General features: G+C 37.2%; 1 protein-coding gene across 5 annotated transcripts in view; it reads right to left on the reverse strand.

Annotated features, from left to right (window-relative positions):
- The window catches only part of SPATA7 (spermatogenesis associated 7), a 61,743-nt gene extending 52,815 nt beyond the window's left edge, over nucleotides 1–8,928 (reverse strand). For 2 of the 5 annotated variants that reach the window (XM_027844634.1, XM_027844632.1), the window contains exons 1-3: nucleotides 8,738–8,928; nucleotides 3,767–3,841; nucleotides 2,191–2,286 (exon numbers count right to left, since the gene is read on the reverse strand). In XM_027844634.1, coding sequence (XP_027700435.1) covers nucleotides 2,191–2,286; nucleotides 3,767–3,841; nucleotides 8,738–8,771 — 205 coding nt within the window. In that variant the 5' untranslated portion in view covers nucleotides 8,772–8,928. The remainder of the gene's footprint in view (nucleotides 1–2,190; nucleotides 2,287–3,766; nucleotides 3,842–8,737) is intronic. The other 3 variants (XM_027844633.1, XM_027844635.1, XM_027844636.1) reach the window with 3 other exon arrangements.
- Nucleotides 8,929–17,439: the final 8,511 nt, after the last annotated feature.

A 17,439-nucleotide genomic window follows, 5' to 3' on the forward strand; every position in this document is an offset into this window, starting at 1 on the left:
GAATAGCAACAAATTAAAATTCTCAAACACATCAAGAACCTGCTTTAGGCCAAAAACTGTAATATGTGTTGTTTTTGAGTAGCAATTTACTCTCTGTTCAGACTTTTAAAAGGCCAAATTCACGTACTGCTTTTTAATCTGTCACTTTTATTTCTAACAATAGATTTATTTACAAACATTCTTTCAGAATATCAAGATCATTAATTTATAACCTCTTGGCAAAAAGACTTCCAGTTTTCCTCAAGACTGCCTACTGCTACATCTAAACCCTATTCACACAAACAAGCATACCAGAGATGGGAGATCTGCAGCTGAAAGGAACCTCAGAGGCAACTGCTCCAATTCCCTCATTCTAGAGATGAAGAAATCGAAGCCCAAGGAGGAAAAGTGACTTGCCCAAAATGACACAGACAGTAAACATCAGAGACATGATTTGGAACCAGATCCTGATTCCAGGGCCAGGGCTTTTTCAACTATACCAATTTCCAGTTACAGACAATTAAAAGAAACATGAAGGGACACAAGGAATGAAATTTAATAAAAAAGTAAAAAGGGCAATGTTCAGTAACACGGAAGCAGTTGACCCTAAGAAGCGTGTTCCCCAAACAATGTGGCCATGGAACATTTTTGGGCTTTAAGTGAATCCTAGATTCTGGTACCAGGAATCTGGGGATATGGAAAACCTACTGGACAGAGTCAAGGATAATTTGGTGTAAAAAGTAAGAATTAAACCTATTTTCATATCCCCTCAAATTCTGTGGATATTAAGTATTTCTGATCTATTCATAATCTCATGCTTAACATTTCAGAGGGAAATACTGCTAATAGTAATAACAAATTTCTATGGTTCTTTAGGTTTACAAAGTACTTTCCTTACAACAACCCAGTGAGATAGACAATGTAAGTATTATTATCCCCCTTTTACAAATCAGGAAGATAAGGCTAAGAGCAGTTAAGTGCCCAGGATCACACAGCTAAGTATGTATCAGAAGTACAATGTGAATCCAGGTTATCTCCTGAATACAAGCCTAGGACAGAGCTTTTTCTATTACTCCCTGCTGCTGCTTCTAAATAAACATCTTCCCATAGATCACCATTCACAATGTACAGAATGCCAGGGTTTAAAAGAATACAGCTTGGGAAAAGTAGCCCTGGAACTTTCAAAAATCCAACTGAAAATTACTCAGAAATAAAGGGAAAATGGCTTGGTGCCAGAAAAAAATTTACTGTCAAGTCAATGAACATAATAACAGTAGAAGATTTGAATCAAAGAATGTTAGCACTGGAAAGGATCATAAAGATGATCTAATACAGGTCCCTCATTTTGCATATGAGGAAAAACTGAGGACCTGACATGCCCAGCGCCACACAACTAGCTACTAGTAAAGTCAGGACTAAGACAGAGAGTTGTGTAGACGATCACATTATGGGAAGCTTATCTCCAAATATACATATGAGAATAGACATTAAAATCATAGAAAAAGTATGTAACATCAGAAATATTAAAACATTTGAATAAAGCATTTTAGACAATTACTAATCAGCTGTATCTGAAAGTAACAGATAAAAAGCATGCACAATGGTTCTAACAATGTCACAGAATACTATAAATGATCTTAACTTTTAGTCAATGATGATAAAACAAAGAACAATTTTGGTTATTTAAAATAAAAAAGTGCAGCAGCTGAAAAAATAAGCAAACTTCAAGCATTCAGCAAAATAACATTGGAGAAAATAACACTAAGTTAAGTCACCAAAAAAGTAATATAAATAACTTGAATTTTGAAGACTTACTAAAAAAAAAAAAAGTAGTTTTTTTGGCTACTTCTCTATTCTAAATCAAAAACAAAAAGCAAATGTTAAAGTATTTGGTATACTGAAATCAAAGATGAAATGCTACAGAAATAAAACATAAATAAGAAAGACAAGAAAAAAGCACATTCAGGGCTGTATCACCATTCAAATATAGATTAAAAGGCCAGCTTTATGGAAAAGGCATAAATTTGCTAAATTGTATTCAGGGTTTAGTGATTTGAAAAAAAAAATTTAGTTAGGCAGATATTAACTAAATTGATCTCAGCCAGGTGCTGAACCAATCACATGAATCTTTCTACAACCCAATTTTCCCATTCTTGCTACACTGAAAGGGCTAAAATTGTGTGTAGAAGGTTCATATATGCACATTTTTACCTTTGGCTGAAAGGATTTTATTATAGTGAATAGCCATGTGGTTCTTGATCAGGTAGAGGGTACTTAGTCTGAGAGAGGAGGAGTCAGTGCAAAAAGCTATAAAATTAAAACACATTTGATCATTACATATTTCAGTCTAATATAAAAACGACCAAGACATTAGATAAGTAAAGAAACAGTTATTGACAAGCAAAATCATCCCCATAAATCATTATAAAATATAACTGAGTAGTGAGATGCAACCTTTTCCAGAGAGCACACAAGAATTCTGAGAAAAGGTAACAGGCATTTCAGATTCCATTCCTTGTAAAACACTATTTTTCCTTATATTTGCAATACTAAATCTTAATTTGCCTAACTAAAAAAGCTCAGTTATCCATATATTTTATAAAAAGGTGGTATGGCACTTTTCTTATATTTCATTCCTTAAGTCTGGAACAAACAAACAAACAAACAAAAAACAAAGAAAATAAACCCCAACACGACTTATATCTGACCCTACTCTGGCTATGATTTAAAAACCATTGCTATATCCATCAGCCTAATAATGCCTTGTTTCCAAAGTTACCCTGCTACCTTATAAAGTTCCAATAGCAATCCATTCAAGTTCCACAAAGGCACAATTCCCAAACCTCATCCAAACTATTTTAAAAACATCCTCTAAATAATTATTATCTTCAAGACACATGTATGAAAATATTTGTGTAGTTTCTAAGTTTACCTTTGAAATTTTGAGTTTCAAGCAAAATACATATTTTTCCAAAGAGAACTTCAAGATTATAAACTTATATTTGCATATAATTCTTAATAGGCAAATCAAGAGATCTGAAGGTGTAATATAAAAGTTCCATCCTCCTACTCCTCTTTCCTATGCTTGTAAAAAAAGAATTTATTTTCCATTATTTCATTGAGAATGTATTCAATTGTAATTCAAGAACTACAATATAAAAATTCACAAAATATAAATTTGCCTTGATGATACTTCATTTTACTAAATACTTTCTTAATAAAGAATTACAGGAAAATATCTTTCTCATTCAAAGGGGTAAGTTCCAGAGATCCTAGTAAACAAGGCAGATCTATGAGTATTATTTTATTGACAATGTTTCCTTACAAATAAATCTCTTTTTGCAATGTTCTTTCAATGTTTCTAACTAATTACATCGGGATAAGGCCTCAATAAAATGTTAATACAGAATTAAAATTATTCTATGCCACCTATTAATCTCCATTTAAATAAGGAAGGCATGCTCTCAACTAAGGGTTACATGTAGGCATCATCAATAGTAGCCAGCAGGAGGCAGGGAAGTGGGTGAACTAGCCTTAGGTGCAGAATACAGTTGAACTTGTGTTGTTTAACACGCTGAATATTTGAAAAACTGAATCACTGAATCTGGAAGTTTTCCTACAAATATCTAAAAATTATTTTGATAGTTACTAAACAGACACATTAGATTAGTAACTTTCACTAAGTGAAATGACTTTTAAACCATGCAGTTTAACATGAACATGCAACACACCGAAATATGGTCCAACTTTTTAACAAAACATTCATTAGCCAGTATTTTTCACTTACCATTACTTTTTATGCTTAAGTGTCCTGTAAATGGGCTTGATGGACCATATCTGGGCATGACAAGGTTTGTTCTGACTTTTAACAAAAATGTGACAATTAGAACAAAAGAAAAATTTCCGACAAACGATATAATACGGAGAATAATTTTTAAGTCATTAATTTTTTATTTAACTAAAATAGCAGATTGCAATTTTGCTGAGTACTCTTTACAAGACTGTACTGCCACAGCAAGTTTTCTCTGGCTATATCATCAATCACAATTTTGTGGCACTTATCTTTAGTATTGTATTTTAAGACTTTATATGCTTCATGTGAAATGATACATTGACCACAGACATTATTTAACTGGACAAACATTTATTAAACTTTTATTGTATCAAGTACTATGCTAGGCACTGAGAATATACAATTGTGAGGTTATTGTCCCTACTCTCAATAAGTTTGAAATCTAATAGATAGGGTATATTATATACACAAGTAAGTATACAATATACAGAAAGTGATCAAATCAAAGGGAAGGTCCACAGTACTGTGACAAAACATGAGGAGGAAGAGATCACATTCAGATTGTTGACTCGAAGAGTGGCTATGAGGTTGGGAGGTGTTCACACAGACCTTCTACCCAAACTTGGGTCTTAAAGGAAGAAATGGATTTCATCAAATGGGAATATCAAAGGAACATATTTCAAGCAAGGAAATGAAGGTCAAGATTGAAAAACAAACACCTAGAAGTCTAAATTGACTGGAATGTATAGTTCGTGAAATGGTTAAATGGAGCTAGATATAGAAAGCTTTGAATCAATCAATAAACATCCTACTATGTGCCAGGCATTGTGTTAAATGCTAGAGACACAAATAAAAAGAGAGACAGATTCTGCTGTCAAGGAGTCAAGGCCCCTTGGTACAGGGGCATGATGAAGAGTTCAAAAGATGTCCAAAAGCAGCGCAGCTGTTGGGAAATGAGAGAAAACTGTGCTGAGCCTCCTCTTTAAACAGAAGCTCTGTCCAGAAGTCAAAGGATCCAATTAGGGGCACAAAGGGTAGAGATGAAACAGATGTATGAGTACAGGCAGATTCAGTAACCTTGAATACCAGGTTAAGGAGTTCGTATAGTTAGGGTAGAGGTAATAGGGAAGGTTTTTGAGCAGGGTAATGACATGATCAGATCTGTTCACTTGGAAGATTAATTTGGCAGCTATGTAAAGGATGGAAAGAGAAAGAGACTCGAAGGGAGATTAAGAATAAGAGTTGAGGAGGGTTCTTTAAAGGAGAGGAAAGTATGGAGATGAGATATTTCAGAGAGAATTGACAGTACCCAAAAACTAATGGAATATGAGAGAAAAAGAAGATTCAAAGATGGTATCATGATGGGGGTATGAGGTTATGATTCTTTTCTAAGGAAATAGGAGACCTAAGTATATTTGTAGGCAGAGGAAGGATCACAGATTTAGAGCCAAAAATGTTATATTTAGAAATCATATAGTCCAACAACTTCATGAAAGGATGAGGAAATCAATGCACAAGTTCACAAAGGCGGTTAAAAACAGAACATAGATTTAAACTGAGGTTCTCTGACTGATTCCAAATCTAGAACTCTTTCCATTCCACCACAAATGCTCCCTATGTTACTAGTAGAAAGGGAGAGAATGAAGATGAGAAGAAAAGATAAATCCAGCTCCCAAAGGAAACTGGAAGGGATGGAATCAAAGGCACAAGAGGATAGGAGCTGGCCAGGGAGATCACTATCTCAGTGTGAGATTGTAGGGAAGGAGAGAGGTTGCTATTATTAATTCAATACAGCCAAAGGGTCAGTTGTGAAAAGCTGAAGCATACTTGCTGAAAAGATAAGAAAAAAAGTTTAAGGTAGGACACAGATGCAAAAAGGAGAGACTGATGGAAAAATGATGTCAAGATGGCAGCTTCAAAGAGCAAAGAAGAAGACAGATTCTAATATGGGAGAAAGACAGACTAGAATCAGAAAACTTTTATGGATGGGGCAGGGCCTTGGTAATAGGCCAAAGAAGAGGCAGAAAGAAACCAGGTTATCTGAAGCAACAACAACAACAACAACAAAAAAAAAAAAAAAAAAAAAGGCACAAGCTGAGTTACAAGGTGTATTACCTGTTAACCTCACAGTTTCTACTAAAAATCAGGTTTGTATCTGGGTTTTGGTTTTTTTTTGCATTTTTGGTGAGGCGATTGGGGTTAAGTGACTTGCCCAGGGTCACACAATAAGTGTCAAGTGTCTGAAGTCGGATTTGAGCTCAACTCCTGACTCCAAGGCTAGAGCTCTATCCACTGCACCACCTAGCTGCCCCTGTACCTGAGTTTTATTCCTCCAAACAATAAAAACAGGGTTGCTAATGGCAGTTGCTTGACTTACAATTAAAAACTAAGAATAGGGTAGACAAGCCTCTTGGTAAAACTAACTTGGTCAGGACCTAATAGAAGGGCCTAGGAAGGAGTAAATGGGAATGACAAAAGGATATGTTTTGAAAGGAGCCATTTAGTACTTTAAACTCATCCAAAGCACATTGACTAATGTGAACTGTATGTATGAAATATTTCAACAATACATTCCTTTTGCCCTGAAATGTTGTAAAGTTTAGTTGAATTGCATATGTTAGATTTCAGTGAATTGTGTGGGACAAAATTTGTACTCCCATAAAAGTCAAATAGGGACAAGGATAAGATCTTAAAGGGGACAAGTATCAAATTTATTTAATGTATTTATGGTCAAATTAGTACTTCAAGCTTGTTCTGTAAGAGAATGTCTATGATGTAATAATAGATCACACATATAAAGGAATAAAAAAAGGAGTCAAAATTGTCTTTTAAAAAAGGTTTTAAACTAAATTTTGGTAAAGTATTAATTATGCTTTGAAATACTTAAAGATTTTTTCTTAGTAAACTGTGATGGAAAGTTAAAAATTTTTAGTTTTAAAATTTATATATTAGTTTTTACAGTATTTAATGTTGATTTGGCTTTTATTATTTATGGCTTAATAATTTGTGGCACATGGCAAATGTGCCAAATATATATTGTATGGAATTTATTTTAAAATTCTGAAATAAATAACAATGCCTGATGTATGTGTGGTATCCCCTTCCCCTCAGAGAGTAAATTCAGTAAGCAAAAGGAGTGATTAATTTTTCCTTTTCTATCTCTAGCACCTACCATAATGCTTTGTACATAGCATGTGCTTAATGTTTGTTAAATTGAATCATTTTGCAAACTCAGTAAAAACTATATTGCAAACTGATTAAAAACTAACTTTATTGGTTATATTATTAAAGCATTAATCTTAGCTTACGCATTTTTCATTCAATAATTATATACCATATATACTATATAATTATATACTGAAAAACTATCGTATGCCAAAAATTACACTATACACCTTGACAGTATACAAAATAAGATACACGGTTCTTTTAGAGAGAGAGAATAAAACTCTCAAAAATCATAAAAAGCATTTAATTTCTCTTCTAAGGAAAAGGTGTTCACAATAATTTTATTGTTTTGAAAATTACTGCACTTTGAGGCTGTTGTACAAGAAAGGTTTAGATATACTCAATTTACTGCTCAATTAAGTGTTAATTATTTTCTAACAAGATGGACAAAGATCATTCATTGTCAAATGTCAATGTTAAATTGTCAAAGCAGATTTCAAGGCACAATTAAGCATTTTCACCTAAGGATACTCTTCCAAATCAAGACAGAAGATTCAAGGACGAGATATTGCCTTATTTGAGTTCTCTTACATCTGCTGTCCTGACTGTAAAATACTTGAACTGAAAATGACCATAGCAGGTGGTTCAGAGTTCAGTATTGACCAGTTTATCTGGGCAAGGACAGACTGGTATGTTATGGGGAGAGGCAGGGGTAGAAAATTCGTTGCCTGGGTAGAAGGGATGTTCACATACTCTTTAGTCATAGAAAAATAGGTTTTATTGGTTCTTAACCTTGGGGTCCATGAACTTGCTTTTTAAAAAAATTTTTTTATATAATTGTTTCCTTTGTAATCCTATATATTTTATTTTATACATTTAAAAACATTCTGAAAAGTGGTCTATGGGCCTCAGCAGACTGCCAAAAGACTGGCATGACCTACAAAATAGCTAGTGATCTAGTTGAACCCTCTCCTTTTACAGTAAAGGAAACTGAGGCATAGAGAGGCAGCTGGGTGGCCCCATGGATAGAGTGCTGGACGTGAAGTCTGACAAACCTGAGTTCAAACCCTGCCTCACACACTTATACTCGGCTGCGTGACCCTGGGCTAGCAAGTCACTTAATCTTTCTCAGGCTCAGTTTCCTCATCTGTAAAATGGGGTGAAATAATAGCGCCTACCTCACAGGTTTGTTTTGAAGATGAAATAACATAAGTAAAGCACTTTGCAAACCTTAAAGCCTATATAAATGCTAGCCACCCCGACCCCCGGACCCCTTGTGCTGGGATTCAAAATCAGGTTTCCTTAGGCCAAATCCATCACTCTTTCCACTACTACACTTTGCTGCCTTCCTCATGGGTTGGCTGCGCCATCTTAACAGCATCACTGTACCCCAAGATCACAATTCAGAGACAGAATGGGGCCCTGTGACAAATGGATTCCATCGACTACAAGTGGTAAAAAACAAAAATAAAACAAAACCAAAAAAAAGAAAAAACCACGTGGAAGTGTCACAGGCATAGAATTTTTTTTTTTTTTTAACATTAGTAGAAAGATGCTTAGAAATCATCTAGTCCAACTCCTTGAGAGACTGCGTGCTGGGAGGGCGGCTGGTCCACTGCAGGAGGGCAGAGGTCACACTCGGGAGGGGGGGACTAGAGCAGCCCGGGGAGCGGGAGGGGTGGGCCGGCGGTGGGAGGAGGGAATGGGGCCCGAGCCCCACGAGCAAGATGCCTCCCCCCGCCCGCGTCCTCCCCCGAGCCTTCACACCGCCGCCACGGTGCAGGGCGGCCCCTTTACCTTTCCGGGGGTTGTCCTGGTTCTTTCCTCCCATATTCTCCCTTTATTGCCGCTGCAAGAATACGCTGGGCCCCCCTCTACTCTTCCCCGACGGTCGATCTCCGGGTCTGGCCCAGGCCACCCACCCCGTTCCACCCTCCCGCGGCGGTGGTGGCGGCGGCGACGGCGACGGAAACCGAGGAAGAGGAAGGCTCATAGAGCCTCAGTCTCCCCGGGCGACCGTAGTCAGGCGGGTTGCTAAGGCGCCTTTACGGCCGTGTGTGGCGTCACGACGCAGAGGAGGGGGCGTGGTCATCCTTCACTCCGATTCCCACCCACTCCGATTCCAAGGCGAGGCTGGCCGTTTTAGGAGGGGCGGGATTATGAGGCTGGGAAAGAAGGGGGCGGAGCCCAAACTGAGCGGGGAGGAGGCGGGGGGGGGGGAAGAGGGGAGAGGCAAGAAGTGGGGCGAAAATCCAGGAAAGAGGGAGGGGCGCTGCTGCTCCTCTAACCAGGCTTCACCTTCCGTTTCTTGGCGCAGCTCTGGTTCAGGGGAGGAAAAGAAAGCGCAGGTCTCTCTCTTCTCTCCGGGTCCTCTGAGCAAAGGAGGTGGATGCTGACGACCTCAAGCTGGTCGGTCTGTCGTTGCTCTGAGATGCTGCCAACCCCCCCATAGAGAAGCCTCCTGTTACAGGGAGGAAAGTCAGGGCTCAGGAACTGATGGGCAGCATGCTGCTTCGTCTCTGCTAGGAGGGGTCTGGTGGTTTCATCTAGCACCTCTCCCTTGGGTCCAGAAAAAGTCAGAAGCAGACCCTGGTGAGGTCATAGTAACGTCTAACCAGCTTCAGTTAATTAAATTCACTACACTGCCACAAGGTTTTTGGATGAGTTAAAACCCCAGAGAGATTTAAAAATGGCACGCTTACAGGTTTTCACATTCACTAACAAAAGCTCATAATGGAAATTAAAAATTAAAAAAAAAAAATATATATATATATCAATACCTGGTCATGTAGATTGTACATCTTAAACATAAATGGTTAGTTTTTAGTCATGTTCTAATTATTGAACTCCCGAATTTACCTGTAAATAATCACTTTTGAATGAATGATCTGTGCCTATACAGGGAATTTGGATTAGCATGGCTAATGGAAAACATAATTAAGGAATCACTTATTTGTATTTAGCGCCTTTTCACACAGAAGCTCTTAGTTCTCATATCTACTCAAAGCTATGTTAGTAAAGGCTTTTAATGAATTAGCATAGTGAGAAAAGTAGCAATAAAACATTTCTTCACAAACCCCTTAGGCACACTCTCCCACAAATACCTATAGCATCAGGGGAAGTTATGTGGGAACACAGGCATGGAGCAATATTCATTTATGGAAGATGTGTCCAGGGCACATATGAGAAGAGCCCATAGGTAGGTGACACATTTTGCCAGAGCACATATGAAGGGACAATTCACTTACATAACAGGGTTGCCAAAATAATCATACTGCTACTACCAGGCCTGCTACCTACTGGTCTCATATGACACAAAGTCCCTGCCAGACCATTGCTCCTTGTAGGTCCTTAGTGACTACGGCTGGCTGCTTGCTACTGCGTGTATTGATCTACTGGGCATAGATGATTGTAGAGCTTACTCTTCCAGAATCTGCTTCCAAATGGAATCCACAGCTGAGGTGCTACCTCTTCTCCATTAACAAAAAAAAAAAAAAAAAAAAAGGATATTCCCCCACCATCTGTCCTTTGGCTTAACAGATAAGAACAGACAGTTTTCAGACAAATTTATCTATAGTCATATGAAAAATGCTCTAAATCACTATTGATTAGAGAAATGCAAATTAAAACAACTCTGAGGTACTACCTCATACCTATCAGATTGGCTAATATGAGAGAAAAGGAAAACGATAAATGTTGAAGGGGATGCGCAAAAACTGGGACACTAATATACTGTTGGTACAGTTGTGAAGTAAACCAACAATTCTGGAGAGCAATTTGGAACTGTGCTCAAAGGGCTATAAAATTGTGCATACCAAAAAACAAAACAAAACAAAACAAAACCAAAAAAACAAAAAAAAAAGAAAAAAATTGTGCGTACCCTTTGATCCAGCAATACTAGGTCTGTATCCCAAAGAGATTTTAAAAAAAGAGGAAAGGGAAGAACATATTTTTATAAAAATATTTAAAGCAGCTCTTTTTGTGGTGGCTAAGAATTGGACATTAAGGGAATGCCCATCAACTGGGGAATAGTTGAACCAGTTGTGCTATATGAATGTAATGGAATATTATTGTGCTATAAGAAACGATGAGCAGGATGATATCAGAAAAACTTGGAAAGACTTACATGAACTGATAGAGTGAAATAAGCAGAACCAGAAGAACATTGTCCATAGTAACAGCCATATTGTACAATGAAAAACTGTGAATGACTTAGTTTTTCTTAGCAATACAATGATTCAAGACAATCGCAATGGACTTATGAGGATTGCACATGTATAACCTATATCAGGTTTCTTACCATATCAGGGTGGGGGAAGGGGCAGGAGGGAGGGATAGAACTTGGAACTCAAAATTTGAAAAGAAAAAACAGCAGATGTTGAAAATTGTTTTTACATATATTGGGGGAAAATAAAATATTAAAAATAAAAAAAATAAGGGAGAGCAAAATCTGGTTTGGAGGAGGGTTCTAAAAGGATGAAGGATGTTGGAGAAAACTTGACCTAGATTTTAAATTTTGTCATATATAAGTAAGCAATTAATATTTATGAAGTAAATACTATGCAGCTAGATGGTGCAGTGGATAGAGTCCAGGCCTGGAGTCAGGAAGTCTCATCTTCCTGAGTTTAAATCTGGCCCTAGACACTTCCTAGCTGTGTGACTCTGGGCAAGTTACTTAACTCTGTTTGCCTCAGTTTCCTAATCTGTAAAATGAGCTGCAACCTACTGCAATATCTTTTCCAAGAAAATCCCAAATAGGGTCATGAAGAGTTGGACAGGATTGAAACAATTAAACAACAACACTATGCACAATACTGAGGGGGATTACAAATGTGGAAGTTTTCATTCTATTGAAATATTTAAACCAGTGTTGAGGGGAAAAAAATTAACACTGTATTCTGCATTGTAGACACAAGCCCACCAGAACCAGTTTTTATTAACATTTTATTATTTTAAATCTCAGCGTTTTTCAGCTTAGAGAAATGTCCAAGCTCTCAGTCCCCTCACACACTTGGACATCTCCTCAATACAAGAAACTTTGAAATAACATTTAACAGTTTCTTAAATATTGAAAAATTTCATAATCTGATAAAGTGTAATTACCCAACTTAAAAGCAGGGTCAAAGTTAACATTCTGCTTATTCAATCTAGAACAATGGTCACTTAAACTTGAAGAATCATAAAACCACTAAATCCCTCTATGACCACTCCCCTCATGGATTCTCCTGGATCCATCTTCCCAAGCTTGGTCACAGATGACCTGAAGTAATTGGAGACCTTTTCCATCTGATCAATACCCTAACCCCTTCAATAAGCAGGGTACTGCTTTTAGGCAGGTGATTAGTTCTTCAGGGGATTTGGAAATAACTATTATGCATCAATCAAGGACTCCCTTGTCTTTGTCCTTTAGCTACCCCAATTACTTCAAAGGGAGAATCCTTGTGGGGCTTAGCAGAGAGAAGGAAGCAACACACTACTTAAAAATTGATAGTTAAGGAAAAATTAATAAGGTTTCTGTTTCAGATTAATCTAAAAGCTTGAGATAAGGGTACTTCTAAATGCTTTCTTAATATTTCTAAGAAAAAGAGCAGGAGGGCTTTGTCTGCTTCCATACTAGGGTGAATAATTATTGGCTATATATGCTTTTTATAGATGGCTAAATTCTCCATCAGAGATACAGAATGTAATTTTAGAGTAACTTTAATCTAAACTTACTTCCTCCTTCTTTCCTTCCCTTCCCTCCCTCTTTCATCCCTTCCTCCTTCCCTCTCTTCTCTCTTCTCTTCCTCTCTTTCTCCCTTTCCTTCTACAAAATGCATAAAGCAAAAGAACTAGTTTTTATTAGACTTTATTAACATTTTATACCAAGTTGCTGAATTTAATTTTGTAGTAATATAATATATTCATATCACTTTGTTCATATCTCCCCCATTAAAATGTGAAGTCCTTCAGGACTGTTTTTACCTTTCTTTGTATCCCCAACACTTAGCACAATTCATGATACATAATAAGCACTTAATAAATGTTTACTGATTGTTGACTGACTGACTTTGTACATAACAGCATCACTAACTGAATAGAAAAGTATGTAATGACTGTTGTGAGGAAGATGTATTAATCATATTTCTGTTTCTCATTCAAAACCAATAGAGTGTGCTACAAATAATTAAAGTTAACATTTTCATGTGGGGAAGGGAAAAGAATAAGTATTTATGTAATACCTGCTATGTGCTAAGCATTGTGCTAAGTGCTTTTTTATGAGTATTATCTCATTTTATCCTCACAACAATCCTGGTGAGGTAGTGCTATTATTATCCTCATTTTACAGTTGAGGAAACTAAGACCAACAGAGGTTAAGTGACTTGCCCAGGGTCACACAGTCAGTAAGTGTCTGAGGCTACATTTGAACTCAGTTCTTCTTGACACCAGGCCCAGTGTTTTATCCACCGTGCCACCTCTATGAATGTTTTATAGTTTTTTTAAAGTACTTTATTATATACATGACTTCATTTGATTCATGAAACAACCTTATGCCATTGATTGTACAAGTATTATTATCTTCATTTTATTTATTGACTTCCTAGAAGATGGTAGACTAGGTCTACCGGATTCCAAATCTAGTTCTGTTTAAAAATTTTTTTTGTTTTCATTTCATTTTTATTTGCACTCTGTTATATTTACTCCTATGCCATCAACTTTTGTTTCTTCAGTTTCTTTTGGGGTATCTTTTTCTTTTGAGAAACCTCCTCTTCTGGTTTAGGAACAATATGTTCTTTTTCAGTACTTATCATCTCAATGTGCTAAGGAGAACACATGTATAGGTTGATTTGACCATGAGCCCTGTAAATATGCCATTGCATTTTGGAAGGCTTGTTAACCTGGACATGCTCAATGACAAAAGAATCCACATCCAAACCCTTCAGTTCTGTTTAACACTCTCCATTCTTAGGCATATGCAGCAAGAACTCAGCACTCTTTTAGGGCCAATGACCCGATGTCCAACCCCAATGCTTAGCCTGGGCACGTCTGCCAACTCCACCATTATGTTGACGGAAGGGAACACATTGTTTCTTCACAGTGACAGCTTTTAAATACTTGATAGCTTGGGTTGTTTCATGGGTCTTCTTGAAGTGGATGCGGAGAGATGAACCCCTTGACTGCACAATTTTGGGGGGTCTTCTGGATCAAGGGAGTACCTTACCATTTTAAATGATTCCTAGGACAGCTCAAAGGAAGAGGAAGAGCAAAGGCTTTTGTGAGACTTGATCTGTTTTAAATTTTTTTCTTTTTTTTGTTGTGAGCTTAATCATCAAGAAGCGTAAACATTTCAAGAAATAATGAAAAACATCGCCAGAGCTAGCTCAGTGTTTAGGAGGCTCTGAAAGAAAGTATGTGAGAGAAGAGGTATTAGACTGACTATCAAACTGAAGGTCTACAGAGCTGTTGTGCTGACCTCATTGGTGTATGCCTGTGAAACCTGGACAGTCTACCAGTGCCATGCCGGAAACCGAATCACTTTTATTTGAATTGTCTCAGGAAGATTCTGAAGATCACCTGGCAGGATAAGATACCAGACACTGAGGTCTTTTCTTGAACTAAACTGCCAAGCATTCAAACTCTGCTTCAGAGAGCGCAACTCCGATGGGCTTGCCATGTTATTCAAATGTAAAACATAAGTTTGCCAAAAAGACTATTTTATGGAGAACTCATACAAGGCAAGTGTTCCACATGGTGGTCAGAAGAAGTGATATAAGGACACTCTGAAGGTCTCTCTTAAGAACTTTGGAATTGATTGAGTAACATGGGAGACACTGGCACAGGACCACTCAGCATGGCACGCCCACATCAGAAAAGGTATTGTGCTCTATGAGCAAAGCAGAATTGAAATAGCTCAAGAAAAATGCAAGATTCGCAAACTTAGAGAATCCACCCCAAATGTTCACATGGACTATTTGTGTCCAATCTGTAGTAGAACAATCTGAACTTGTATTGGTCTGATCAGTCACAGTCAGACACACAAAAAACTTGACTTTAGCGTAGTGATGTCATTGTGGTTGTCTTTGCAAATGAAGGACAATAACCAACCAACCAACATGACCTTCATGGGAATATGACTAATAGTAATATTGCAGATTCAAAGAGTATGTACAATTTACTGAATTTTTGGATATAGTTCCAAATTCTCACCCCACCTCTCAATTATTGGACCAATTCAGAGCTCCAACAATGCATTAGTGTGCCTGTCTTTAAACAGTCCCTGTACAAATTGCGGCTTTGTTTTTAGGCAGGCTTTGCCAATATGATGTCTATAAGGTGGAACTTCTGTTATTTTAACTTCCATTTCACTTATTATTAGTGATTTGGAGCATTTTTGTATGTTTATTGATAGTTTATATTTCTTATTCAAGAATTGCTGGATCATATTCTTTAATCAATTATCTAATGGTGAATAGTGCTAGTTATTATATATTGATATATTATTTACGTATCTTATATATCAATCCTTTATCAAGGAAATTTTCTGTATAGGTTTTCCCTAGTTGATTATTTTCCTTCTGATTCTAATTGTATTATTTTGTTGGTGCATAAACTTTTCAATTTTATGTAATGAAAATTGTCTCTTTTATCTTTTATGATCATCTCTTCCCATTCTGTAGGTAAGAAGTCTCATTCCTAACTATAGTTGTGAGCTATATTTCCTTACTTTCTCCCTTAATTGTTTTTATACTATGATCTTTTAACATTTAGGTCATGTATAGATTTAGAGCTTATTGTGGCATATAGTGGTAAAAATTGTTGGTCTAAATCTAATTTCTGCCAGACTGCTTTCCAGCTTTCTCAGCAGTTTTTGTTAAAAAGGGAGTCTTTACATCAGTAGCTAGAAACCTCAGATTTATTGGACATTATAATATGTTTGATTGTGTCTGAATCTTAATAATTTCATTTGATCAATTTTTCTTGTTTTCAACTAGTATGAAATAGTTTTGGTGATTACTGCTTTATAGAATAATTTGAGATCTATTACTACAAGGCCCCCTTCTTTCCCAATTTTTTTTCATTAATTCTCTTGAAGTTCTCAAAGTTGTGTTCCTCAGGATGAATTTTTTTTATCATTATTTTGCCTAGCTCTATAAAATAACCCATTGGTATTTTGATTAGTATGGTGCTAAATTGGGCAGCTAGGTGGTACAGTAGATAGTGTGCTGGGCCTAGAATCAAGCTGCTCTAGTATCTTTGCCAAGAAAACCCCAAAATTAGGTCATGAAGAATCAGACATGACTGAATAACAAGAGATCTAGAAATTAATTCAGATAACATTACCATATTTATTATATTGGCACAAGAAAGTCTGAAGCTTGGGATAATGCCTCCCAACACCCAGGTGGGCAGAGCCCAGCTTTAACATAAAGTTCAAAGTCAAGAAATAGACCGGAAAAATGAGCAAACAACAAACAAAAAGAACAACCATAAAACTACTATAGTGACAGGGGAGACCCAGACATAAATTAAAAAGATGACATAATGTAAAAACACCTACCACCAAAGCCTCAAAGATAAAATACTAATTGAACACAAGAAAGACATGAGTGGTAGAGGAAAAATTGGGAAAAGAAATAAGAATGATGTGGGGAAATTATGAAAACAGAATTAACAGCTTGGTGAAAGAGGCACAGAAAATACTGAAGAAGGAAAGGATTCAGGGAAGATGGTGGAGCAGGTCAGAAAATTCCAAGTTCTTCAGATTTCCCTCACAAACAAGACAAAATAGTGCCTCAGGGCAAATGTAGAGCAGTAAAAATAAACAAGAGTTGGGGCAGAACAGTGGTCATCCTGGGACAACTGAGAGAAGATCCAAAGACAAATCCCAGGACTGAGGTTTGGTCCCTGTGAAGAGTTAACATCTCCAGGCTAGTTCCACTGAAACAGGAGAGCCCTGGGGATAGCTGAGTTGAGAGGTAGCCTTAGCTTCAACCACAGAAGCTTTCATTTCCTGGACATTGTTGGGAGTCCTCATCTGAGCTGGGGAAGATTAAAGGAACCTCTGCTGATAAGGAATGCCAGACCCAGCTGAGCTGCTGAGATGTGGTCCTGGGCAAGAAGGAACTAGCACAGACCTGGTGAGTGCAGAAGTAGTGGGGCTGGAGGTCGCTGTCTGTGGGTACTTACAGGAGGGCAGAGTTCTTGGTTTCAGTTCCAGGCCAGAGGGGAAAACTGAAGGACGATCTGAGGTCAGAGGCACCATTCCCCATATCCCAGGACTAGAGTTGATTACAAAAAATAAGCTGCTACAAATCAAAAAAAAAAAAAATGAACAGGCAAAGGAGAAAGAATCTAACCATAGAAAGTTATTACAGGAATAGGGAAAACCAGGGTTTGTCTTCAGAGGAGGATACTGAAGGAAAAAAGCCTCTTCTACCCCAAAGAGTAACATCAAATGGTCACCTGCCCAAAAAAAATTCATAGAAGAACTTAAAAAAGACTTTAAATATCAAATGAGA

This window comes from Vombatus ursinus, unplaced genomic scaffold (genome assembly GCF_900497805.2).
Source record: "Vombatus ursinus unplaced genomic scaffold, bare-nosed wombat genome assembly UNPS02014945.1, whole genome shotgun sequence".
NCBI lineage: Eukaryota > Metazoa > Chordata > Mammalia > Diprotodontia > Vombatidae > Vombatus > Vombatus ursinus.